Genomic DNA, 26785 nt, shown 5'->3' on the forward strand with positions numbered 1-26785 from the left:
GCACACTTTTGGAGAGAATAGGTTGTTTGCCTTGTAGAATGTTCACTTTCTGGATTTGCCTGGTTGTTTCTTTGTGGTGTCGTTTAACTTATGACACCCCTTTACTCCCCACCGCCCCATATTTCTGTTAGACCTGAAGGCCTGCTTGGATCAGGCAGAGTGTTTTGCTTCCCCTTCACCCCGATGCAGGTACACTGTGCTCTTTACCTTGTTTCCCGTTGGGGTGCACCGGGATCTCGTTGGACTCTATGACAGCTGCAGGCTGCGGCTCAGGAAGGGCTGCAGAACATGAGAGGTCTTGATGCCCGGTCCACACCTGACCTGCGAGGTTCCTTGGTTCCTGGTAGTTTAGACAACAGATGGCGCTAGTGCTCCTTTTTTTTCTTTCCAGTTTATGGTAATTTTAATGAGTGTATTATTTCTTTGAGTGTTATTTGGCAAACTGGTTAACCTTCCCTCTGTGATTAAGAATTAGTTGTATAATTAGTAAATATGTAGCCTGTTTCTCGGTTCTATTTGTGGGAATTTGAAGCTTACTCAAGAAAATAACCAGAAGTTTAAAAAGATAAAATTGTGCAAAGTGTCACTAGTCTGCTTGAACTACAGAATAAAGATAGTACATTTGTAACTTACTTATTGTGCTAGTGGGTTTTTAGCGTATAGAAAATATTTGACTCTTTCAAATAAAATGGAACTTAAAATTATTGGGGTGTTTTCTTCTAAAATTGATAATCTATAGCCGCCACGCTGATGCTTATGTTTGTCTAGAACTTAATATTTCATATTGCTTCCTTGTCTGCCGTCTATAAGATATCATAAGTAATTAACCACGTGAATCAGATTGTCTGTCTGCATCATTTTAAAGATTTTAAAAAAAGCACCTTAGAAGATTATATCATCTATTTATGTACTTCTGTTACATAAAATAAAGCAGTTCTTTGATAGTCAATGGCAGGTTGATATAAACTATTTCTTTGAATACTTTTGAGAAATTATAAGTTGTGTTTCAGGAAAGGGAACATTTTTCTATATTATTTTTGTCTCCCAATATTATTTTCTTCTTAGACATTGGGGTCCTTCAGTGATAGGTCACTTTCAAGCCCGGGGTCCTGCCACAATTCAGAATCTGTCCCTCCTGTACCTCCTTGCCCCTCCCCCCTTTTTTTAAAATAGGAAAAACATTTCTCAGATATTGGATATATTTTTTTTTCTCTAATTTTATCAACATTGGCACATTAGTCATTAATTGGTAGACAGGTATTTGGGAGCATTTAAGATATCTAGGCCTGTACACCGTGCCAAAAATTATTTTTCTTTTCCTCCTGCTTTCCTGAGATTACTGCCTATTTGCAGCTTCTCAACTCCCAGGCCTGGCGGAAGTGGGAGACGCTTCTAGAAATGGAGGAGGGGGGCCAGGCTCCCACCTGGGCTGAGTGGGCCTCGCCCTGCTCACAGGCTGCACCCTTCCTTCCCTCTGGACCCAAGAGCCACACTTGGGGACCTTTTTTTTTATTTTTGAATTTTTATGAGTTTATTTGAGCCAAAATGAGGACATATGGCTGGCAGCAAGATCTCGAATGCTTCCCCTGGGGATCGCCTTTGGTGCGTCCACTATACACTGCGGGTCACCTAGTGGTCAATAGCTCTGTGGTAAAGCCACCAGCCTGCAGTGCACAGTCTTAACTACCCGTTTCAAACTGTTTCACATCAGGACCGACAGAAGCTAATACTAACTCAGCTAGTGTTTCAGATGGTAACTCACCTAGTCTGTGGCGGGACAACCCCGAGCCAGAACCAGCAGTGAAGCAGAAAGGTAAGGACGGCTTTTTCACTCCTTTCCTGGGGCGCTGAGTCCCCCGACGCGGTGGGCATGCCCTGTGGGCATCTCCCTTTTTGGGGTCCTGTCAGAGCTGTGGCTCACACGGGGCTCTGTCCTTAGCTTCATACGCCAGGCCTGGACCTGGCCATGACTTCCTTTCTCGGCTACATAAACGAGAGCGGAATATTCTAGTCGTTGCTGATAGACCAGCCTGTCCCGTGTCCTGGGAGTTTTTCCGGAGGGAGGTAAAGTGGCAGACCCTGGAGCGTAGGAATGACCCTGAAGCCAGCCTCAGCCACTGCTGGGCTTCCCACAGGCCAAGCACACTCCGCTGATTTCATGTTCAAAGATGACTTTCATCAGCTCACAACACTGTCATCAGCTCACAACACTCTCATGACCATGGTTTTCTGTCTGTAATGTTCTTTCAGTGTCTTAAGTTGCACCTGGTTAGTCTCTGCTTTTGGCATAGTTTTCTTAGCATTTTAAAAAAAGTTGTGATGAAATGCACATTCTGCATTTGTCTTCTAAGGCCTGGAGTTTCTAACAGGCTAGAGGAGTGCCAGGGCCTCCTCGAGTGTCGTGCCCCAGAAACAGGGCTGTGCGGGCCGGTTGCTGGGTGGCCTGGGGCTGCTGGGGCTGGTGTGGCCGGGAGGGGTGAGTGGGGCTGACATTTGTCCATTTGCTCAAACAGAAAACACCTGTTGGAGGCCTAGTGTGACAGGCCCTGGGCAGTGAGTGTGTTAGTGTGCCCAGAGTGGACAAAGGACAGCGGTGTCAGGCCCTGGGCAGTGAGTGTGTGAGTGTGCACAAAGCGGACTGAGGACAGTGGTGTCAGGCCTTGGGCAGTGAGTGTGTGAGTGTGCACAAAGCGGACTGGGGACAGCGGTGTCAGGCCCTGGGCAGTGAGTGTGGTAGTGTGCACAAAGCGGACTGAGGACAGCGGGGTCAGGCCCCGGGCAGTGAGTGTGTGAGTGTGCACAAAGTGGACTGGGGACAGCGGTGTCAGGCCCTGGGCAGTGAGTGTGTGAGTGTGCACAAAGCGGACTGAGGACAGTGGTGTCAGGCCTCGGGCAGTGAGTGTGTGAGTGTGCACAGAGCGGACTGAGGACAGTGGTGTGCACCAGAGCTGGAAGGGACTTGGCCACCGGGTCGGGGACAGCCTGTGGGTAGGAGGAGGACATGGGCCGGCCACCAGGAACCTCGAAGCACAGAGGGCCATTGGGGGACAGGATCATCGGGACGTGCTCCCACTAGGAGTCGTGGCCATATGGGAGTTTAGCAGCAGGGAGCCATGATGCTTTCAGGAGTGGCTTAGTCACACCGCGTCATGGGACTGAAATTGCCATGTGCACGTTCTCACACCTTGGTGTCATCTAGAGCAGCGGTTCTCAACCTGTGGGTCGCGACCCCTTTGGGGGTCTAACGACTCTTTCACAGGAGTCGCCTAAGACCATTGGAGAACACATATATAATTACATACTGTTTTTGTGATTTATCTCTATGCTTTAATTTTGGTCAATTTGTAACAATGAAAATACATCCTGCATATCAGATATTTACATTACGATTCATAACAGTAGCAACATTACAGTTATGAAGTAGCAATGAAAATAAACTTATGGTTGGGGGTCACCACAACATGAGGAAGTGTTTTAAAGGGTCACGGCATTAGGAAGGTTGAGAACCGCTGGTCTAGAGCCACATTCTCCAGGCCCCTCTTAACCGCCCCTCAAGTTCCTCGGGCCCCCCTGGTCACCAGGCCTGTCCTGTGCTCTCACTCTGTGGGGTCCTGTGGGGCCTCCCGGTTCCCGCTGCCCCTGGGGCACTGTTGCTGTGGCTCTGCGTGGTGTTCCATAGTCAGTGGAGAGTCAAGTCCTCCTGCGGGTGGACAGAGCAGGGGGCCGAGAGTGCTCTTCACCCTGCGTTGGCCTGTGGGTCCTCCCAGTGACCCAGGGGTGTGCAGTTTCAGCTCTTCTGCACATGTGTTCGTGCATTCTCAGAGTAACACAAAAAAGGATGACCCACCTATGGTGTGGGTTGAACCCACCCACCCTACAACCCTATAGTGCTTCTCTCAGCTACCTGTGCCCTGAGCAACACTTGAAGGAAAAGGACCCCGGTGACAAGTGCAAAGGTTGCTCCTGTGGAGCTTGAGAAAGTTTCTTCTAATTTAGGAGCTGGTGGAAAAGTCCTGACTGACCAGTTGTGGGAGGCTGGTTGCTTGGTCTCACCCGAGTCCTAACCGTGGCTGGCGGTTCCTTCGAGGAATGGCCTAGACCCGTACATTTGGAGTCAGTCAGTGTTTGTCCTATGTCACACTTTCTTCATACCAGTTTCCTGTTATAACATGTTATGAGTCATAGTTTTCTTTGTTCTTTGTTTTTCTATCCTTGAAAACAAAATAGTGATAGTGACTAGAAAAGAAGTTTTGAAGAAATGACCATTTTCCCCCTAATAAAACCCAAATTGTTTATTATGTATTTTTCTCTAATACTGTTCTGCTTTTTTTGTATACCGAGGTTTACTAACGCAAAAGTGAATTTCTGATGTGTTCTTTTTCTTCTTTTCAGGTGATTCCCCTAGTGTTTCAGGTAAGGAATGGCGCTGAGTGCTCGGTATGAATTGTGTGTACACGTGTGTACAGATGCAGACATGCTCTCAGATTTATGTCTTACAGGTGTGTCAGTAAAACACGTCTCCACTATCCCAATTTAAGATTTAATCTGCATGTTTGATGTGTCAAAAATACATTTCAAGCCCTAGCCTGTTCGGCTCAGTGAGTAGAGCGTCGGCCTTTAGACTGAAGGGTCCCAGGTTTGATTCCAGTCAAGGGCACATGCCTGGATTGCGGGCTTGATCCCCAGTAGGGGGCGTACAGGAGGCAGCCAATCAATGATTCTCTCTCATCACTGATGTTTCTATCTCTCCCTCTTGTTTCCTCTCTGAAATCAATAAAAGTATATTAAAAAAACATTTCAAAGGATTTCTTTCCAAAGTATAAAGTATATTTTCAATATTCAAATTCTGATGGGTTTTCACTTTTACTTTAAATAGTGGAGTAAATGTAATTGTCTTAATAGTTTGGACTTGTTATTTACAGATTAAATCATTTTATCAAAGTGAAGACAATTTTGTTCAGATTATAAATATAATATGGTGTACTCAAAGTAGAAAATTTTTAAAATGAAGAAAATGAAAAGCACTGGGGATTCCACTGCTCACAGCTTAAATGAAGACCTTCTAGAACCCCATGTATGGACATGCAATTATTAGATGTATCGTTGTACTCTGCTGGTTACATGGTAAAATGACGGCACTGTTTACACTAAAAGGTCTTGCATGTGGCGATGCCGTATTTACCAGATTGCCTGTTGTTAGTCACTAGTGGTGACGGGAGCCTTCTGGCACATGTGTTATTTAACGTGTCCATTTCTTTAGGTTGTATTTTCTTTAAGTTAAAGTGCTGAATTGATTGATCTACCTTTTTAGTTTTGTTTCTGGAGGAGTTGAGTCAGGGTTGGAGAGAGCCCATTTCCCTGGTCTTTACCAGAGTTAGATGCCAAGTGTCTGTTTTATCTTCATCAGGATGATGGATGAGAAAGCTCATTTATATTTGCAATTACTTGGTTACTGTCTTCTCCAGTAATGTATCCGTTGTTTCTGTTCCTTCCTTTGCAAACTGCTGACTGGGGTGCCGTCCCCGCAGAAGGAGAAGCAGGACCCATCAGCCAGGAGAAGTCAGAGGTGCCCGCGAACGCTGAGGTCCCCCCCGAGCTCCCGTCCGGCGCCAGGTCTGTGCTCCCCCCATGCGGAGCTGACACACTCCTCTGTATCTCCTGCAGTTCGTGTAATGCTTGAGCTTAATTCTGAGGAGACATTTGTACTAAGAAGCAAAAACCGTGTATTTTATTTAGTCTTCCTGTACCTGGGTGACAACTAACTACACATAGAACATTTTAGAGATTTAGGGGAATGCATACTTATGGCTAAATTATGTCATGTTTTGATTATTGATAGTTATTTTTGTACCTTAAAATTAATGAAAATGTAAGATTAAAAGATGGGTCCTTTTAGGTTAATGGCATTTCTTACTATCCTGAGCGTATGTGCAGACTAGGAGGCAGATGGTGGCGGGAAGGCAGTGCTGAGCTGACCTGGGTTTTCTGTTGTCTACTTTGCAATGTGGGAGTGTTTATACCCCTGATTTGGTTTTCCACTGTCTGGTTTTAGAAGAATTCCTCGGCCTGGGAGTGCCAGGCCAGCGCCTCCCCGAGTGAAACGACAAGACAGCGCGGAGGTGTTAACAGCGGACAGGTGAGGCGCGCCCTAGCAGGAGGGGCAAGGGGCTTCTCCCGTGTGTGGACCTGGGGATCGATGGGAATCGGGCACATGCTGCAGGGGAAGGGTGGACTGGATGGTCCTGGGAAAGCTTGCTGTTGAGAAAAAGAAAAATCAGGTTAGACCCTCACCTGAAACCACACATGGCCTCACTTTTCAGATGGGTGAGAGAGAACACAGGCACTCCCACAGTTAAACCTTCACAACACGTGGGGAGGATGTTCGGGTGCATTTCTCTGACCTCTGGGTGGAGGGTTTTCTAAGCATAAACACAGTGAGGGGAAAAACAGGAAAAAAGATTTAAAGGTTTAATTGCACAGAAATAAAAAAAAACAGGTTATGAGCAAATCATCAACAATATAAAGGCCAGCGCCAGGTAGGGCTTTTGTAAGTTTACAACCTGCCAGTGGATGCAGTAGGATCTGTAAGGTACGGAAGTCAGCAGGCTGGGTCGGGTGTTTCAGATAGAGCAGGAGGGCGGACTTGGAAACGGCAGGTGTGGGCATTCACTCAGGTTTTGTTGCAAAGAGACAAAGAGAAGCAGAGGAAGGGCAGTAGGGAGTGGGAAGGAAGGCAGGGCCGAGGGAAGTTACTGGTTCTTGTTTTGAAGACGAGAGAATGAGCACATTTTTGGGTGACAGGATGGTCCTGTGGGGGCGGATTTGGTGGTGTGGGAGAAGCAGGCTGGGGTGTTGGAACAGAATCCCTGAGTGGGCAAGGGGGCGTGGAGAGTTAATATGTGGGTGAGATTCTGGGAGGTGAGTTCTCTCTGCCGCTCGGTTTTCCTCATTCACCAGGAGTCTGGGGAGGAGGAGCAGGAGGTCTCCACGAGAGGGGGCTGTATAGAGGTCCTCATCCAGGGGTCACCCCACCCCCGGGGATGTTGGGGCCATGTCTGGAGTGGTGACATGACTGGGAGGAGGCAGAGGGAAAGTTCTTAGCATCCAGTTGGGGGGTTTGGGGCCAGGGCTGCTGCTAAACATCCTACAGTGGAGAGGCAGCCCCCCACCAAGAGCGACAGCCCTTGTGCTGAGCTGCTCTCACATAACCTCGCACTCAGCTCCAGATGCACGGGGTGGATGAAAACATCATCAAGATTTCTAATTTAATCTGATTTCTTTGTATTCAGGACAGGAAGTGGTCAAACCGTCTCCAATGTGATTGTCGATGTGCAGAACTCTGAGAACGAAGAGGACGACCAGTTTGTGGTGGAGGCTGCGCCCCCTCTCTCTGAGGTGTCAGAACTCGAAGTGGTTAGTGCCCTGGCCTGGGGGTTTGGTAATGACACTTTCACTCCAGCGTTCAGATTGATGCAGACAGAACTTCCCTCTAATTTTTCAGTTAGTTTTCTACCCTAATTTCACCATTCCTCTGAGGAGATCCATGAAGGTAGGATTTTGAGAATTCAACAAACCCGAATCTCCTTTCTTCTCCTTCCTTTCCTGCTCAGGTACCCGCAGTAGAACTGGAGGAAGATGAGAAGCACGGTGAGTGCTGGTGTTGGTGTGGGCTGGAAGGATCCGACGCAGGAGTCCGACCAGCAGTAGATAGGGCTCCATGGGCACGGGTCCCTGTGAGGTTGGTGCTTTTTATTCTGGGAGATGATGGATGCTGCTCCCAACCTGGGGGACCCAGGGGCACCCCGACCCTGGAGGTCAGGTGTGAGCTGTTTTGTAGGTGACTCCTTTTCTTATCTGTGTGGTTACATTTGGAATTGCATGACCTCCAAGGTCATTCCCAGGTGGACAGTTCTGCAGTGTGATCTGCTTTATTTCATACACCTATGAAAGCAGAGAATAGGCTAGTGACCACTTGTCCCCATCACACAGCTCCCACAGTGAGGCTGATCTTGTTTTATTTCAGCCTCCACCCCCCCAACCCACTCCCCAGGCCCTTTGCAAGTCCCAGGGCATCATTTCTTCGGGAAACACACCGTACGTAGCTCTAAAAGATAAGGGCCCTTTAAAAAAAATATAGCCATAAATTCATTGCCACATGTACAAAAAAATTACTTAGTATCATCCATGCCTCTTTTTCCAGTTTTGTGTGTTTTTTCAGTTTGGCAGTCCAGACAAGGTCCCTGCATTACAGTTGATCTGACTGAAGTTTCCTTAACTCGGGGCCCTCCCACCCTTTTCCCTCATGATGTATTTATTGAAGCCGGTTGTCTGAATTTCTCATGCCGGGGTGCTGCTTATTATACCCTCTAGTATGCCTTTTTCCACATTCTTGTAACTTAGTTCTAGGGCAGTGGTTCTCAACTTTGGCTGCACATTAGAATCACCTAGGAATCTTTTTAAAATCCTGATTTATGGGCCTCATCCTCCAGAAATTCTGTTTCTTTGTTATGGGGTGGGGCCACAACATTAGTAACAAAGAAACAATTTCCAGAGGATAAGGCCCAGAAATCAGGATTTTAAAAGATTCCCAGATGATTCTAATGTGCAGCCAAGGTTGAGAACCACTGTTCTAGAGAGTTGATCAGATTCAGGTTTTTTTAAATTTTAAATATGTTTTTATTGATTTGAGAGAGAGAGAAAGGGAGAGGGAGAGAGAGAGAAACATCGATGTGAGAGAGCAGCACCCATCGGCTAGCTCCTGTACACCACCTACTGGGGACTGAGCCTGCAGCTGGGGCATGTGCCCTGACCAGGAATCAGACCTTCAATGCTCAACCACTGAGCCATGCTGCTGGGCTCTGCATTTCTTCTTCTTCTTTGGAAACAGAAGAGAAAATCTGTTTTATTTCTAAAGATTATTTTTCCCTTTCAAGGAGCTGATTTCTTTGAAACAATATGAAGCTGTAGAGTTTGTTTCCACCACCAGTTGTTGTATCAGTCTGATGCGGGCTATCTTTAGCAAATAAAGGTTATTGAAGCTGTTTTGAGTGTAGAAGGAGAAGAATAAGGACTTGGGTGTTCTTGCCAGCCCTCTGCCCAGTCAGAGTAGAGTAGCTTCAAAGGGCAGAGAACAACTGGAGCATACAGCCGCTGCTTCTCAACAGGAGGACTCGTCAAAAAAATTCTGGAGACAAAGAAAGATTATGAGAAGCTGCAGCTGCCACCCAAACCTGGAGAGAAGGTAATGGAATGTCTTGTAAATATCAGCATGTTAAGTGTCTGTTTCGTACATTTACTTGAAAAAACTAGAAGCACCGTTCTAACGTGGTTACACAGTAATGTCTGTTTATATGTAGAAAAGCGCCCCCTCCCTCGGTGGGGAGGGAAGACACTGTGGCTCTTGCAATGGCTGTCACCTCCCCGGACCTGGGTCACTTCTGCCCTGGGTGGGCAGCAGTCTCGCTTGGGGGCTCAGGAGTCAAGGGCCAAGGCCTGCTCTGCTCTGACTCCATGGCTCTCCCCTTCCTGCCTCGTCCATCCCTTCGTTGTGCAGAGTCAGGAGCAGGCCGCCTGGCGCTGGCTGATCGAGAGGCTAGGGGAACTTTCAAGTCTGGCTTTTAAATACAGGCTCCTGGTATCAGGCCTCCCAGCAGTCTTTCTCACAGTGTGTGATGAGGCTTTGTTGGGACCCACGGCCTCCTGCCTGCCACTGCTCCTTAGGCATGTGACCCTGGGGTGAACACCTGCAGGCCAGGCAGTGTGCCGCAAATGTCATGTCTAGGGTTCTGTTACATTCGCTTAAAAAAATAACAATAAATATTTATTGTGTGTTTTTTACAGAAAACAATTTCTTAGAAAGTTCGTTGTATCAGCAGCCACACTCCCATGTTTTACACATACTCACACATATATTGATTTAATGGTGGTTTTAGATAATTCTGCTTAAAATGACATGGTTTTGTCGTGGAGATGCGGCCTGAAATAGCCTACGAGAACCAAGCAGTGAGAATACCACCAGGGGGAGCCTTTAGATCAGTGGTTCTCAACCTTGGCTGCACATTAGAATCACCTGGGAATGTTTTTAAAATACTGATTTCTGGGCCTCATCCTCCAGAAATTCTGTTTCTTTGTCATGGGGTGGGGCCACAATATTAGTAACAAAGAAACAGAATTTCCTGAGGATGAGGCCCAGAAATCAGGATTTTAAAAAGATTCCCAGGTATTTCTACTGTGCAGCCGAGGTTGAGAACCACTGCTTTAGATGCTCAGAGGAGAAACACGTAAGAGCACTGTTGGCTCCCCTGAAGGAGGCCGACCTTCTGGCCTGCTGTGTGTGGCTGTGGAATTCAGTCTCTCAGAGTCCTTTCCACAGGCCAGGCATTGCCCTGCCATTCCTCGCTTTCCCCCCAGCCCAGGGGAGGGGCCTGCCTGCAGGCTGGGACTGGAGTGGTCAGCCTTCGTAATTTGTTGTGGTCCTACTTTGCGTTTTTTCTGTGGCTGAGGATCCTGCCGTCCGGCGGCTGGCTCCTGCTCCTCTCACTCAGTGCTGTTGAAGTCCTGAGGTGGCTGGCTGCCCTCTTCTCTCAAACTGGTCCTTTCTGTCCCTTTTACCAAGTCAGCTTCCTTAGTGGGTAATTCTGTTTTCCTATTTCCTTTTTAGTTTCTTTTGGTAATTAGTATTTGAATCAGGGTCAAGTTGACCTACGAGTGAAGGAAAGATCCGGAACAGTAGTGGCTTACGTGAGGTAGAAAGTGCTTTAGCTCGTGTGCCAGAGCCTGGAGTGGCAGTGACGCAGACGCCTTCCACCTCTTTCCTCCTGACCTCCAGGCTCTGGGCACCTCCTGGGCCCAGATGGCTGCCCAGTTCCAGCCTTCGGGACTGCATTCCAGCCAGAAGGAAGGAGGAAAAGGGAAGTAGGAGAAGGGCACACCCCTTCTCACTCAGGCTATTGTTTGGGAGTTGTGCACACCACGTCCACTTACATTATGTTGGCCACATTTTTGTCACTGAGGGAACCATGAAGTGACATTTTTATTGCAGGCATCAGTTTGCTTGGCTAACCATCAAGGGTTCCATTAACACAGACTAGAACTTGCCAGGTTTCCTCACTGCCTGGCACACTCAGAAATGATAATATTTGCAAGGCACATGGGTCAGTGGAGGAGGCTGCCTGCCTGGCTGGGGCCGAGGATTTCTGGAACTAGCACGTCTACTATGTGGCTGCTCTCAGTGGCAGGAAGCTTGTCAGAGATCAGAAACGGGGTTGACCGGCAGTCTCTCTACGGCGCTTCTCCAGGAAGTTGTTCGTTTCATTCATGTTTTCCAAAGTCATGGCAAGAACATGTTTGACGTATACTTTATGATTTAAAAATATATCTATAGTTACAGTTTTCCTTTCCTTCTGGAAATGTCATCTTTTTTTTTTTTTTTTCCCTTGAGGAGACTTTTGTAAAACTGCTGAAGTAGGCACTCCCTAGCAAAGAATTAACTTTGGTTTTGTAGATACTCACTTTTGTATTGTTTTCATTTCAGTGATTTCTGCTCTTTTTTCTTTTAATTTCTTTTTAAAAAATATATTTTTATTGATTTCAGAGAGGAAAGAAGAGGGAGAGAGAGATAGAAACATCAGTGATGAGAGAGAATCATTGATCGGCTGCCTTCTGCATGTCCCCTACTGGGGATAGAGCTCACAACCCAGGCATGTGCCCTTGACCGGAATCGAACCCGGGACCCTTCAGTCCGCAGGCCAACGCACTATCCACTGAGCCAAACCAGCTAAGGCCCTTTTAATTTCTTTACGCATTTACTTTTTCTAGCCTCTTGTGTAAAACTTAGCTCATTTATTTTTAGTTTTTGTCATTTTAAAAATTAATATAGTCACGACTATACATTTCTCTTTAAGCATGCTTTAACCTTGAATTTTAAATTTCTTAAATAACAAATTAATATTAAATTTTCTTAAATTTTAATATGAAGTCCTTTGTTGTTATTTCTTTTAGACATGTAGACTACTTAGAAGTCTGTTCTTAAGCTTTCAAATATAAGACTTTCAAAAGTTTTTTTTTTTAAGTCTTTTTTCTTTTTAAATCCTCACCCAAGGACATGTTCATTGATTTTTTTAGAGAGAGAAACACTGATTGGTTGCCTCCTGACCAGGGCTGGTCATCAAACCTGCAATCCGGCATGTGCCCTGACTGGGAATCGAACCTGAGACCTTTTGGTGCATGGGACGATGCTCCAGTTAACTGAGCCACACGACCAGAGCTGAAAAGTCTTTTTATTGACAGTACCTCACATAATGGCACATTCAGAGAACATGGTCTACATGATATTGATTATTTGGAAGTGAGCCTTTCTTCTTGGCCTGGCTGTGATCGGTGTTTGTAAAAGCGTAGAGTGCTCCCACAGTTCTTCCTTCTACATTTTGGGGCTGGGCTTCAGTACACCCTGTGGACTACCTGGGGAGGTGATTGTAATGTACTCAGTCCTGTGGGCTGTAGTTGCCTGTTATTATTGATTTATACAAATTAATCATAATATTACTTGCATATCTGCTATCTCTAAAAATTCAAATACTAGTCCTGGGTGGTGTACTCAGTGGTTAGAGCATTGCCCCATACACTGAAGGGTCTCGGTTTTGATTCCAGTCAAGGGCATGTACCTGGATTGCAGGTTCAATCCCCAGCCCTAGTAGGGGTGCATGTCAGAGGCAACCAATCCATGTATCTCTCTAACATAGATGTTTCTCTCTCTCTCCTCCCCTTCCCTACCATTCTCTCTAAAAGTGATTGGAAAAATATCCTCGGGTGAGGATTAACAACAACACAACAAATTCAAATATTAGGTGTTTTCTCTGCTTTTCACATATAAGTAATAGTGTGCCCTTAGTCTTAGTACTTTTTACTTTTTTTGGAGGGAGCTTTTTTTTTTTCAATGCTAAGGAAATACATATTTGTAATCTGGGCATCTCTCCAGCCTGTCTTTGAAGTTTTGTTGGAAGAAAAGCCATTTCTTAGTGTACTAATGGATTGAATAATATATTATAAAATAAATATGTGAATCAGACTGCTTTGAGCATTTTTTTCATTATCCTGACTTATTTGTTCCCTTTTCAAGAGGAAATATTAAACTTTGCTAATAGTAAGATATTAGTTCATGCCAACATTTTTTCTTCAGATTTATGAAGTTTTTGAAAAACAACCAGAAAAGCACTTTTATTAGTGTTAGTTATACTTTAAAAATACTTGTGTTTTAAACTTTGTAAATGAAGATGCTTCGAAATAATAACCAGTGATTTCAGAGGTGGTTAACTCACTTTTGGGGACTGTGTGAAGACTGTTCTCTTCTGATTTTTCAGTCTTTTTTTCATGTTATATCTATTTTAATTGAATGTAAGTTTCATACTTTCTTTTCTTTTAAAGTTTTTGTTGTTGTTAATTCTCACCTGAGGATATTGCTTTTCAGGAGAGTGGAAGGGAGGGGGGAGGAGAAGGAAAGAGAGAAACATTGATGTGAGAGAGAGACATTGACTAGTTGCCTCTGCTATGTACCCTGAGAGGAGTGAACCCACAACCCAGGTTAGTGACTGGAATCTAACCTGGGACCCTTTAGTCCGAAGGCCAACAATACTCTATCCACTGAGCCAAACTGGCTAGGGCAAAGTATGTCCAGTTTGATTGACTTTGACAGCCCAAGTCTGTAGCTGTAAATTCAGTTACTAAGTAGTGTAGACCTGGTATTTAAATATATTAACTGTGACACATTAAGGAATGTGTGAGGAGTTGACATCACATTAGCCACAGGATGAAAATCAGTGGATAGAACTGGAATTCAGGTTGGGTTTAGTCAGGCTGAGTGTAACGTGAGTGAAGCTTGGGAAAGTGCAGGTGGTCGGGAAAGCAGTCGTTGGGAAAACAGCAGGGACCTGGTCCCATGGTACAGAAGCTGGAGCTGCCCGGTGACCTTGGGTCCAGCACCGGAAGACTAGCCCTCAGTAGTTTGGAGAGGTCTGAGGACAAAGTCCTTCAAACTACTGAGATTCGTCTTTGTTAGGAGGTGTAACGGACATTTCCCACGAGGCTTCTAGGGTCAGGGCACAGTGAGGAGGGGCCATGATCTCGGTGACCCCACAGAATCTGCTGGGTGGAGCTTTTTGCCCCTGCAGTGCAGCTGTCCTGACTGCAGGCCCTGGCAGTGGGGGCCCGGCTTAGCTCTCTGGCTCTGGTTTTCTGCCACAACTTGGAAATTTGTAGTTTGGACAGTAATACAGATTTCCAAGAGAAGTGTGATAGGAATGAAGTTAAAACAGCGTCTGACCTAGATTAGTATGACATTAAACATAAAGCATGCTATTTTAGAGGCACTGTGGTACTTCCATGAAAGCAAGAAGCTTAACCTGCTGTGAGTCTGCACTCAGCGCTTTTATGTTCTGGGGACAAAGGGAACTCACAGTCTTGGAAGGGCAGAGGGTGGCCCTGTGCTGACCCTCGTCACAGGTGGCTCTGGGACACTTGACAAGTGGCAGATCCATGCTGAGGCACCTCAAGTGTGAAATACACAGCTGATTTCAAAGACAGAAGGAAAGAAGGACATAAAATCCTGTTAGTAATTTTTATACTAACTATATGTTGAAACAATATTTTGGATATATTGAGTTAAATTTTTTGAAATTCACCCATTTATTTTTAAATGAAACTATTGGAAAATGTTAAATTGTCTATGTGGTTCACATATTTCTATTGGGCAGCATTGGTGTGGATGAAATGAATTAAGCTGAGCATTAAAACCAGTTAAGCAAGTAGAATTGAACATAACTCTCACTACAGAAATTAATGCAAAAGCCCTAAACCGGTTTTCAAAAAATTGGAGTATAGAAAAATAACATCATAATAGATAGTAGGGTATAGGGTCAAGGGAGTTAAAAACACATTAAAATCATAATTTATTCCAAAGTATTTTTTCAGTTGATATTAGAGAAAGTGAGGGAGGGAAGAGGACACACACAGAGAGAAAGATCAATATGAGAAACATCCATTGGTTGCCTCCTGAACTCACCCTGACCGGGGATCAAACCTGAAACTTGGATATGCCCTACCCTGGGAATTGAACCTGTCACCTTTTGGTGTATGGGACGGTACCCAAAACCAGCGGCTGCCAACCTTTCACACCTCACGGATCTCCAGTGGTCCGCGGACCATGGGCTGGTAACCGCTGCTCTAACCAACTGAGCCACCTGGCCAGGGTGCAGAAGCTTTTTTCTTCACTTGCGTTAAGGTGTCTTGATGGCTGAGTTTTTTACTTTAGTTTTTAACTCCCATCCTTGCACTTTCCTTTTATTGCCTGATTGCTCTGGCCACCTGTTCCCTTCCTGATTTTTCATGGGAACACTTCTGGAATTTACCCTTGGCTGGTATTTGTTGTAGCAAACAGATGGGGAAAGTACAGTTTTCCCCCAGTATGGGGCTTTATCATGAATTGAGTGGTAATTTTACTAAATTCTTTTTCTGTGATGAGTGACATGATTCTGTTAATTTACTAAATGACATTTATAGCTTTTCTAATATTAAATTATTCTTACATTTTTGGAATAAAACCAGCATTGTGATGTTATATTATCTTTCTACTAGAGGCCCAGCGCGCTTGAAATCGAAATTGTGTGAGAGTAGCTCGCCTCTGCTTGCCTCAGCTGGCCACCCGCCATCACAGCTTGTAGCTCTCGCCCTGCCCTCCGCCGCTCAGTAGCTCTCTGCCGCTAGTAGTTCGAGCCCTGCCTGCCGCGAGAGCCGCTGCTCGTTTGGCGTCACGACCACAATTGTACCCGTTTACAGAGACACATTTCAGAGGGTCATGATGGTGTCATGACCACAGGCCTTTTATGATATAGATCTATACACTGTTAGATTGTAGTTGATAATTACTATTTATATTCATGGATGAAATGGGCCCGTGATTTTCTTTCCTGCTCTTGTCTGAGTGCCAGGTTTAAAATGAATGGGGAGTGTTCTCTTCTCTAGAATAGATTGTAGGTAGAATGATATTGTGTCTTGACAACTGGTGGGACTCACCTGTAAAACTGTCTGAGCGTCATGTTTCTTTGGTGGAAAAAATTGAAACTACTGCTTTTATTTCTATATTAATTACGGGAGCATTTAGGCTTTCTGTTTCTTCTCAAGTCAGTGCCAGTTACCACTTTCTTTAGAAATTTTCAAGTTTATTGTCTTGATAGAATTCTTTTATATATAAATATATATATTATTGATTTTTTACAGAGAGGAAGGGAGAGAGTGAGTTAGAAATATCGATGAGAGAGAAACATCGATCAGCTGCCTCCTGCACATCTCCTACTGGGGATGTGCCCACAACCAAGGCACATGCCCTTGACCGGAATCGAACCTGGGACCCTTCAGTCCGCAGGCCAATGCTCCATCCACTGAGCCAAACCGGTTTCAGCTTGATAGAATTCTTTTAAATATCTGCTCTACTTGTAGTTTAGTTTTGCTCTCTTTTTATTAATTATATTACCTATTTGTGCATTTCGTTGTTTTTTTTTCCCCCCCCAGAAATTTGTCTGTCTTCTTAAACCACCAACTTTTGGCTTTGTTGATTTTCTCTTTGAATTTTTTCTTTTCTTTTCACTGATATCTCTAATTTTTAAACAAATTGCTTTCTATCCTGGCAGGTGTTGCTCTGGGCTTAGAGCATCGGCCCAAGCACCAAGCAGTCTCAGGTTTGATTCCCAGTCAAAGGCACATATCTGGATTGATCCCCCATCTGATCTCTCTTACATCGATATCTATCTCTTTCTCTCTCTCTATCCCCTCCCTTTTGCCCTTCCACTCTCGCTAAATATCCTTGGGAAAAATATCCTTGGGTGAATATTAACAAAACAAAAATTTTCTTTCACTCTGTGTTTATTCTGGAAGAATAAAAGTCAAGGTTAGGAATTACTAAGCATGTATTTTATTATATAATTAACAGTGAAGTAGAATATATTCTAGGATTGAAAACTGTTCCTTATTAGAGAAATATAGTCTCATCTGTTTCCTTTGTCAATTTCTTCCTCATTTGTACTGCTATATCAGGTAAAGAGTCAGATGTTTCAGTTAAAAAAAATTCAAGTCAGTTGTAGCATCCATTAAACGTGGCTTGCTTATCTTACATTTAACCAAAAAATTACTCTCGAACCAAATAATATCACCAGTAAGGGTGTTGTCTCTTAAAAATAAGTGGCATATGTACAGTTCAGCACCTATTGCGATGCAAACTTACCTGAACTGTGGTAGAAAGGTACTTTGAACCAGGGGAGCAAGAAGGCCTGCGCCAAGTGGTCAGCATCCGATGCCGCAGCAAGGGGCTGCAGCGACTTCTACCAGATTCAGGTACAAGGATGGGATTTGACCCTGCTGAGATGTTCTGGAGGTTCTAGCTAGTGCCAGTGCCAGAGAAATGAGATGTGATTCTGGAAGGGAAACAGGGTGTGACCATATTTGAAGATGACAACAGTTTGTCAAGGAAATCAACCCCCAAAGTTAAAACTCTTAGAAACAAATGTATCAGATGGCCGGTGACAAATAAATACACAGTGGTCAGTATTTTTCCTATATGTCAGCAGTCAGCAGTGAAAACAGTGTCCCCTGCAGAGCTGGAGACAAAACTGACTTCCCGGGGCACGCGTGCTTTTAAAAGGACTTTTCTAGGAACTAGATTGAGAAGCCAAGGAATTTTACCAAGAAATATAAAAGTCTGGAAAAAAATCAAGACACTGTGCTCCTGGATGGGAAACTCAATGTTATAGAGATGTCATTTCTCTGAAATTAACTTATAAATTTAATGTAATTCTAATAAATGTTCAGTGGAGGTTTGGAACTTGGCAAAGAATATTCTTAAGTTCATCTGGAAGATAAATATATGAGAATAGTCTTTCATAAAAATGTTTGGCCAGTAATGTCACATTCTTAACTTACTTTCATTTCTTTAGGTAGAGAAGGGAGCCTTTTAGTTGAGAAATTGAGTTCTGCATTTCCCTGTTGCCTGCTTGCTTTGTTAATGTCAGTGTTAAATTATTTCCACTTTTCAGGTTGGTGGGAAAGGCGGGTATGAACGTTATCTCCTCTGTCCTGTGCACTAACCTTTGCTTCAGCCACAGTGACCCCTGGTCTCAGGCCAGCATCCCTACGCTGACCTGACCCAGACTTCCAAGGCCGTCCCTTGGTCCTTCGCAAGGACAGAACTGTTTGTAGGAGTAGCTGACATCGAATGATCTGCATCGGCTATGGGAGGTCCCTTATCAGCCAATTGGTTATTCTTCGTTGTGGGCAATATAATCATTTTAGCAATAGCTGACATTACAGAGCGCTTCTTATGACTGAGAACTTGCATATGTCTTTTTATTTAATCCTCAGTGATCTATGAGCCAGGTGTCTTCCCCATTTTCTAGTTAGGAAACTAAAGCACAAACGTTATCTTGACCGAGATGACATAGACAGTAAGTTGCAGAGGTCAGACATCACCCCAGTCCGACGGGCCCCAGTCTGCGCAGTGAAACCACAGGTGGCACAGCTCGTACCTGCATCCAGGAGCCTCCCGCTCATGTGATTTCTGTCTGTAGTTGCTTCATGTGCAGGCTCTGCACCTAGAAGGTTGCTTGCTTGGGGTCATGCATGTTTTGACCTGAGCGGCAGCTTCTCTCTGCGGCCAGGGCCCTGGCTCAGTGCTGACGGCTGTATCTGTCACTGCAGAGCTGCCACTGACTCGGCAGCTCTCAGAGCTTATGAATACAATACTGCTTCATGAACCATATTTGACGTCAGTAGCCCTTTTGGGAACTGTTTGACATTGTGTCCCAAGGTTAGAGGCAGGCATACCCTTAGACCCCTAGTGGCCCTACACATGGCATGTCTGGGCCCTTGTGTGCTGGGACGTGTGTGAGATTATTCAGAGCTGCATGGTTTGTAAGAGCCCAGTCCAAGAATGACCCACGTGTCCATCAGCCTTGGGGAGGATGAATAAATCATGGGTAGTCCTACAATGAAATGCTAGTCAGCAAAGCAAATGAGTAAAATATGCGTGCAAGTGCAACATGGCTGACCCTTGAACCACGGGTGTGGACATACGATTCCCTTTGTCCTGTGGGATGGAACAGGCAGGGAGATAGCCAGCAGGCCAAGGTGCCCTCCAAGACTGTCACCTCGGAGGATGTCTCGGGCCCGGGGACGCAGCCTGCCCGTGTCACTTTATCATTTGTTAACGCTGCATCCATGTTTCCTGTGCTTTTCTGTGAGTGTGGGAAAGTTAACACATGCTTTATGAAGGAGTTTGATGCTGGAATATTTCTGGGAGAATAGCACACTCGATAGTCGGTGTCTGCTCTTCTGTGGTAACTTGAACACAGGCATTCTCAGTTTATGAAAACAAGGAACTTTAAAAAAATCCTCACCTGAGGATATGTTTTCTAAATTTAGAGAGAGGAAGCGGGAGAAGGAGGATGAAAGGGGGAAAGGCGACGGCGGGAGAGAAACTTCCATGGGTTGCCTCCCTTACACATCCCCACGGATGGAATCCACAACCCAGGTATGAGCCCTGACCAGGCATTGAACCGGCAACCCCTCCCGTGCCCTCCTGCCATCAGACTGAGGGTGTTTCTTTCCTTCCCCCGCTGACGTAGGAGAAGTCCCTTGCCTTGGAGTCAGCGTGGAAGAAGGAGAAGGACATTGTTTCCAAGGAGATAGAGAAGCTCCGCCTGTCCATCCAGACGCTGTGCAAGAGTGCGCTGCCCCTGGGCAAAATCATGGACTACCTCCAGGAGGACGCGGACGCCATGCAGAACGAGCTGCAGCTGTGGCACCAGGAGAACCAGCAGCATGCCGAGGCCCTGCAGAAGGAACAGAGGTCAGGGGCGGGTCCGTGGAGGGGGTGTGGGGCAGTGTCAGGACTTCCCCAAGTCTGCAGGCCTCTGGGTGCCCCTGTCATCTTGGTTCCTCATTCCCATCAGGGTGTGCATTTTTTTTTTTGTAGCAGTTAGAAGAGATTTGCAGTTAATGTTCATACACAAAACAGATTTAGGCAATAAAAGATAGAGGAAACTGCAATTTGGATACCATATTTTTCATGTGTTTTATCAAAATTCCCCAAGTTTTATCTGTTTGCAGTTCAAAAGTATTTTATTTTTTTACTCTAAAAGAACTGCTAGTGAACCCATTTTGAAATTGCTACTAAAAAAGAAATGTAATAGTCATTAAAAAGATTATTTTAGAATGATGTTTGATATTTGGTATTTCTAATCAGTGAATCTAGGATGCATGTAACTGTATCAACTGTTGTGTTTTTGCCCTGGCCAGAGGGTTCAGTGGTTAGAGCGCCAGCCCATTCACTGAATAGTCTTGGGTTTGATTCCCCATCAAGGGCATATACCTAGGTTGCAGGTTCGATCCCGACCTGGTGGGAGCGTGTGAGGAAGGCATCAATGTTTCTCTCTCTTCTTCCCTCCCTCCTGGTCACGCTCTAAAAAAATCAGTGGAAAAAAGGAAGAAATACTAGCCTCCTTTGTATAAATTTCATGTTTGACTTCACTTTTGGTTGTGGCGGGATGTGAAAATGAGTGGATCTTCCCCAGGCATGAGGTTTCTGTCCCTTTATGTCATTACCATGTACACTTATATTTTTGCCCTTTTTCTTTTGATGAGATAAGCACTTTTGTAGTCTTTCAGTGTTTTAATTAAGAAGCAAATCTAAAATGAGACGGGATACTTATGAGCCACTGGTTTTGTTCCCGTCAGTATCACGGACAGTGCCGTGGAACCCTTGAAGGTGGAGCTGGCGGAGCTGGAGCAGCTGATTAAAGACCAGCAGGACAAGATCTGTGCCGTGAAGGCCAACATCCTGAAGAACGAGGAGAAAATTCAGAAAATGGTGTACAGTATCAATCTGAGTTCAAGAAGGTGAAAGCTAAAAAATTTCAAAGATTTGAAGTCATCCTCAGTTTGAAAATAAAAAGGCAGATAGAATATAATTTCTCTTTAACTCTCAATTTGCAAAAAAAATAAGAACAATTTATAATGTTATCCAGCTAATTTTCAGAGCTTTCAAAACTGTAGGCACATTCAGTGTATAAAAGACCATGTTTTCTACCTTCCTCAGGCTAGGCTGCTCGCTAGTTATAAACAGCTCTTCCAGACACTGATGGGAATTTCTTTGCAGGCATGTTCTGTCCACAACAGCCTGTGGAGGTTAGTTCTGTACTGACGTTCTCTGGCAGTAGTGCTGTTGGCATACCAAGGCGAGCAGTGGTCATAGATTTCAGGTTCGGGTTTGGTGAGGACTTCTGCAAGTCAGACACTGGATGAAGGGTGACTATGCTTTTGGAGGCACTTTATAAATAGAATGTGGCCTGAACATGAATGGATTATATTTTTAATCCATTTGCACTTGAAAAGGGTTAAAAGGGTTTATTTTTATAAGGATGCAGGTGAACTCTTTAAACCTCTTCATAATTGTATATAATTCTTTATGTAACTTTCTTATTGGTTCCTGTTATCTTTTGCTTGTGTTTCTAACCTGTAAGGTTCATACATTTAAGAAGGCGATTTCGGTGTGGCCATCATGACATTATCTGGACATGAGTTTGTCCCGGCCATCCTCACTTTCTTTGGCATCAGCCCTGCGCCTCCCCCGATGGGCGCTTGTGTGGCTGGCTCTGCAGGAGGCCTGCTCTCCCAGGCCTGGAGCACGTCTTCCCTTCGGACAGGTCTGTGCACCTGTGCACCCGAGAGATGGATAGTTTAGGGGAATCTGAGAAAGGAAGACTTAAAAGGAGGCACAATTTACCAATTTTTTTTATAAGACCTTTTTATGGGGGGAGGAAATTATTTTTTAAAGCCAAATTTTTAAAAATATGGTTTAGATTTAGTTTTTCATTTACATACAATACCGTACATGTCTTCAAGTTTGTATATAAAGGGTTTCACCATTCAGAGATGTACTTACTGGTCCTGATACTTTTATTTCTAGATGCTGTATTTATTATGTAAACCAAGGAGTGCTGGTTAAGTGTTGGAATTGCCTGAGGAAGTTTTGTTTCTCTGAGGGCTAACACAAATGGCACAGCTTGGATTTTTCTTAGTGTGATTTCCAAAATAAATCTTTTACTAAGGTAGTTATATGATTTTCTAAGCTGAGTAAGTTCAAGATCAGATTACCAAGATCTGCCATTTAGAAACACTGGTCTTTTTCTCCTTTCTAAAGTGCACCGTAAAGTTCTGTTTGATCTGATTATACTAAATAGTTTATTGGAGGCGGGGAGGCTTTTTAGCTAACTAGTCCTTCATATACGTACAATCTGTTTTCTACTGAATTGAATGACTTAGCCACAATCCCAAATGGCCCTGTTTTGCTTCAAGATAAGATGTCTGCCCTTTATGAATTTGTATATATGACTAGAATTTTTGTTGCAAAAAATTACATACATTGTATGTGGGTAAAATTTTGTATGAAATAGTCTTTCAAATTGTACCATAAAATTTATTTTTTCTTTTATACATAAATCATTAAAAATAATCGTATTTTTTCTATAAATATATGGGTTGTGCAATTCAGTTCATACCTGGAAGAAGTTTACAAGCATTTGGATTTTTTAAATTTTTGAATGTCCTTTTTTTCTTTGAAGAAAGTTCAGGGAAATGTACCTTTTCCTTCATATTGTAACATTTGCTTCTTTTCTGTATAAATTGAAGTTTTATAAGACAAGCATTTATCAAATTTTAAGATCATTCATGAAGCTTTAGAAAGTCTGATTATAACTGTGTCTTATAGATGAGTTAAATCCTGGTGTTGCTTATTATTTTGATAAACTACACAAATGGGATTATTAAATGTTTTCTCTACTTTGGTTTATAAGTTTTCAGGAAGTACTGGAGTCATACTTCATAATTTTAGTTCTAAAGTTATCTGAGTCCAGCCGGTGTGGTTCAGTGGTTGAGTGTCAACCTATGAACCAGGAGGTCATGGTTTGATTCCTGGTCAGGGCACATGCCTGGGTTGTGGGCTCAATCTCCAGTAGTGGGTGTGCAGGAGGTAGCCAATCAGTGATTCTCTGTCATCATTGATATTTCTATCTCTCAGTCCCTCCCCCTTCCTCTCTGAAATCAATAAAAAATATATATTGAAAAACTATTAAGTGTCAGGGCCCAGGGCACTTTAGGAGCCTATGAGAGTGTAAATTCTTAGAAGACAAAATGAACTTTTAAGTCAAAGCAAATATTTTAATATGTGATATTTTTGCCTTTATATCAATGCGGTTATAAACATTTTAATCTTTTCTACGGAGGAAGGGACCATGGAGGCTCAAGAGTCCTGGGCTATTGTGCAGCCTGAGTTGGTCACTGGGACTCACACCATTGGTCCCCTGTGGCTAGACCAACCGCAAAGGTGACCACCTTCTGCTCTCCACCTGGGACCTGGGGAGCAGAGCAGCACCCGCGTTCTTCCGGCGGGTTTTCCATTTCCAGGGATTAAGGCTCTGAAGGAAGGCGTCTTTGGGGCAGTTTCAATACAAACACGGATGCGTTTAAAAATAGAACTTTCAAATAAAAACTCCTAAACCAGGGATTTGAAGCATTAAGCTCATTTGGATAATTGCAAAATCAAAACCTGGAGTCAGCATGTGGCCTTGGCACTCTCAGCCTGCAGCGCCCCAGCTGAGAGCAGGCCCGGCTCCCCCCAGAGCCTCCTGTCGCCTGTAAAACTGCACACCCATGTCGCTATTTCCCCTCCTGCCACACCTGCCAAAACAACCATTTGTGGGATTAAAATAAAAGTCTTGGACTCCTCACCAATGAACAAGGTCACAATTTATAAAGAGCCAAGTAGTCCCCGGGTGAGTTGGACTGTGTTAAGGGGTCCCCTCACTTCCTCCCAGCCCCGCCCCCAAAAAGGATGAGCCTGGCAGAACCCAGCCTGTAGGGCACTTCATGTCCACACTTGGCCACCACCTGCCAACTCCCAGACCCTGCCCTAGACATGGGCTCACTGGGGCCTGCACTTTTGGTCTCCTGCTGCAGGTGACTATTAAACTTCCAGGAAGTTTTCAAGCCATTATGTTAAAACAAGAATAGTAGCCTGGCCGGTGTTGCTCAGTGGTTGAGTGTCAACCTATGAAACAGGCGGTCACGGTTCAATTCCTGGTCAGGGCACATGCCTGGGTTGTGGGCTTGATCACCAGTAGGGGGTGTGCAGGAGGCAGCGGAACAATGATTCTTTCTCATCATTGAGATTTCTCTCTCCCTCTTCCTTCCTCTCTGAAATCAATAAAAACATATTTAAAAAAATAAAATAAGAGTAGTAGATACTGAAAACTCATCACTTAATTTCTTTTATTACATTTACTGTTCCCTGTGCCCTTGAGGCTGCCTGTGCCTTGTATCCATAGGATGGAAATACTTTGTGCCACGGCCCAGCTCTTCCTGACACAGGTTCAGTGCAGTCACTTCTGGCCAAGGTGGGAGGAGTCGCACTGTGGAAATGGGCAGATGCCACAGGGTGAAAGGTAATGACGCACATTAACCAAAAAGTGTGTTTTATCTGTCGCCGTTCATTATGAACAGCACAAAAAGTGGAGGCCGTTCCTTCCAGTGTTCAAAAACTATCATTCAGTCCAGCAAGGACGTCACCTGTGTCACTGCCGAGCAAGTGACATCCTCGCAGCTCCTGCTTTTCTCTTGTTAAAGTAAGTGAAGGTCAGAACTACACTTGTTTCTCACCTGCAACTGTAGTTTGGCTATGGATTCGCCAGTTCAGCAAAAATCAGCAAAAGCCTATGAGAACCAATCATCTACATGGAAGTTACAAAAGAGAGCACTTTATATTTTATTATATGGAAATTATGGGCTACACATCTTTATCTCACTAATTTTTTCAAAATATGTGTTATGTCATTGTTAACATTTATAATTCACCTCCCCCGGACCAGGGGAGGAGGTGGTCCCTGGTTTGGTTCTCTAGGTTCTGACTGGGAGCTAGTGCTCTCTTAGTGTCCTAGGGAGAGGGGCCCCTGGAGAAATCAGCTCTCCTCCCACGCCAGGGTGGGCCCTGGAGATCCCCTCTTATAACGGGGGTTTGTCCTCCCTTCTAAGATCATCTGTTTCCTTAACAGCTCCTTCCAGTTGTGTTCCCCGAGTCCCCCGCCGCGGTAAAGGCCAGTGTGCTGGATCTGGGAGCAGGTGGAGGGGCCGCTGGGACGGCGCCAGGGAGGGAAGCTTTCCAAGTGACTACACCTGTCTCTGTTCGCCACAAAATAGCCACTTGAGGTTCCAATAGACATGCTTAAGGGCTTCGGATATGGCCTCCTACCCCTCAATTTATGCACATACAACACACACATAAGCACACATATGTACACTGTTCTCAAACCATTACTTGAATAGCAGCATGCTAGTTCACTGATATCTTATTTTGGTTCAGTTGCAAGCATATTCTCATTCCATAATGGTTTCTTAATTGCCAAATACATGTCTCATTCCCCATTCCTCTCCCCTCAATGGCCAAGCACACTGTCAGTTCCATAAAAGGTCCATCTAATTTTTTTTAACCATTTATCATTTTTTTTGGATTTAAACAATATTTTGCATGTCATTTTCCCCACCCCCTTTTTATTGTGATAAAATACACATAACATTTACCATTTTAACCATCTTTGAGTATGTAGCTTAGTGGTATTAAGTACATTCACATTGTTATGCAACCATCACCACCATCCCCAGAACGTTTCCATTTTCCCAAACAGAGACTCTTCTCCATTAAACAGTAACTCCCCATCCCCTCCCCCAGCCCTTGGCCACCCTCTTCTTTCTGTCCCCAGAATCTGGCTTCTGTGGGTCCCCCGTATGTGTGGACTCGGTATTTGTCCTTATGTGACGGGCTTACTTTGCTCAGCACAATGTCTTCGAGGTTCATCCTTGTGTAGAAGGTGTCGGAATTCATTTTCTTTTCAAGGCCAAGTCGTGGTCCATGTGTGTCTGAACCACGTTTATTTATCCATTCGCCCACTGATGGACACTGACTGCTCTCACCCCTTGGCCATTGTGACTAATGCTGCTGTGAACAGGGTGAACACATATCTGTTTGTGTACTTGCTTTCCATTCTTTTGGATATGTACCCAGAGTTGGAATTGGTAGTTCTCTGTGTAATTTTTTTGAGGATCTGCCGGGCTGTTTTCCACAGTGGCTGGACCGTTATCTATTCCCTCCAGTTGAGCACAAGGGGCCAGTTCCCTACATTTTTTGCCACACTTGATATTTTTGTTTCCCATATTTTAAAAATCCATCCTTTCAAATTATTAGGCACAATGTGATATCTGTGTGTGATCATGCTGTTGTGTCTGTGGGTCGTCTTGTCTGAATCCATGTCCTAATAGACATTTTTTATGGGATTCATCACTTACTGGCAGGGCTGTGTTCAAGTCTCCCACCCATTCTGATGGTTAATTGATTTCTCCTTGACATATTTTGTCATCTTTTGCCTTTAAATCTATCTGAATTCTTATATTTTAATTGTGTCTTGTAAACATTTGGTGGTTGTTATGGAGGATTTATTCCTGTTGGGTTTATTATACCATCTCATTAAAATGAGCTCTCTAGCCCTGACCGGTTTGGCTCAGTGGATACAGTGTCAGGTTTGGCTCAGTGGATAGAGCGTCGGCTTAGGGACTAAAGGGTCCCAGGTTCGACTCCAGTCAAGGGCATGTACCTTGGTTGTGGGCATATCCCCAGTGGCGGGTGTGCAGGAGGCAGCTG

General features: G+C 44.5%; 1 protein-coding gene across 3 annotated transcripts in view; it reads left to right on the forward strand.

Moving 5' to 3' along the window:
* TRAF3IP1 (TRAF3 interacting protein 1) overlaps positions 1–22478 on the forward strand; it is a 37174-nt gene extending 14696 nt beyond the window's left edge. For 2 of the 3 annotated variants that reach the window (XM_006760500.2, XM_015561919.1), the window contains 9 exons: positions 1712–1813; positions 4393–4413; positions 5529–5613; positions 6053–6136; positions 7290–7413; positions 7611–7647; positions 9165–9241; positions 19665–19888; positions 20776–22478. In XM_006760500.2, coding sequence (XP_006760563.1) covers positions 1712–1813; positions 4393–4413; positions 5529–5613; positions 6053–6136; positions 7290–7413; positions 7611–7647; positions 9165–9241; positions 19665–19888; positions 20776–20941 — 920 coding nt within the window. In that variant the 3' untranslated portion in view covers positions 20942–22478. The remainder of the gene's footprint in view (positions 1–1711; positions 1814–4392; positions 4414–5528; positions 5614–6052; positions 6137–7289; positions 7414–7610; positions 7648–9164; positions 9242–19664; positions 19889–20775) is intronic. The other variant, XM_006760501.2, reaches the window with a different exon arrangement.
* Positions 22479–26785: the final 4307 nt, after the last annotated feature.

Source organism: Myotis davidii, unplaced genomic scaffold, assembly GCF_000327345.1.
Source record: "Myotis davidii unplaced genomic scaffold, ASM32734v1 scaffold370, whole genome shotgun sequence".
In the NCBI taxonomy this organism is placed as follows: domain Eukaryota; kingdom Metazoa; phylum Chordata; class Mammalia; order Chiroptera; family Vespertilionidae; genus Myotis; species Myotis davidii.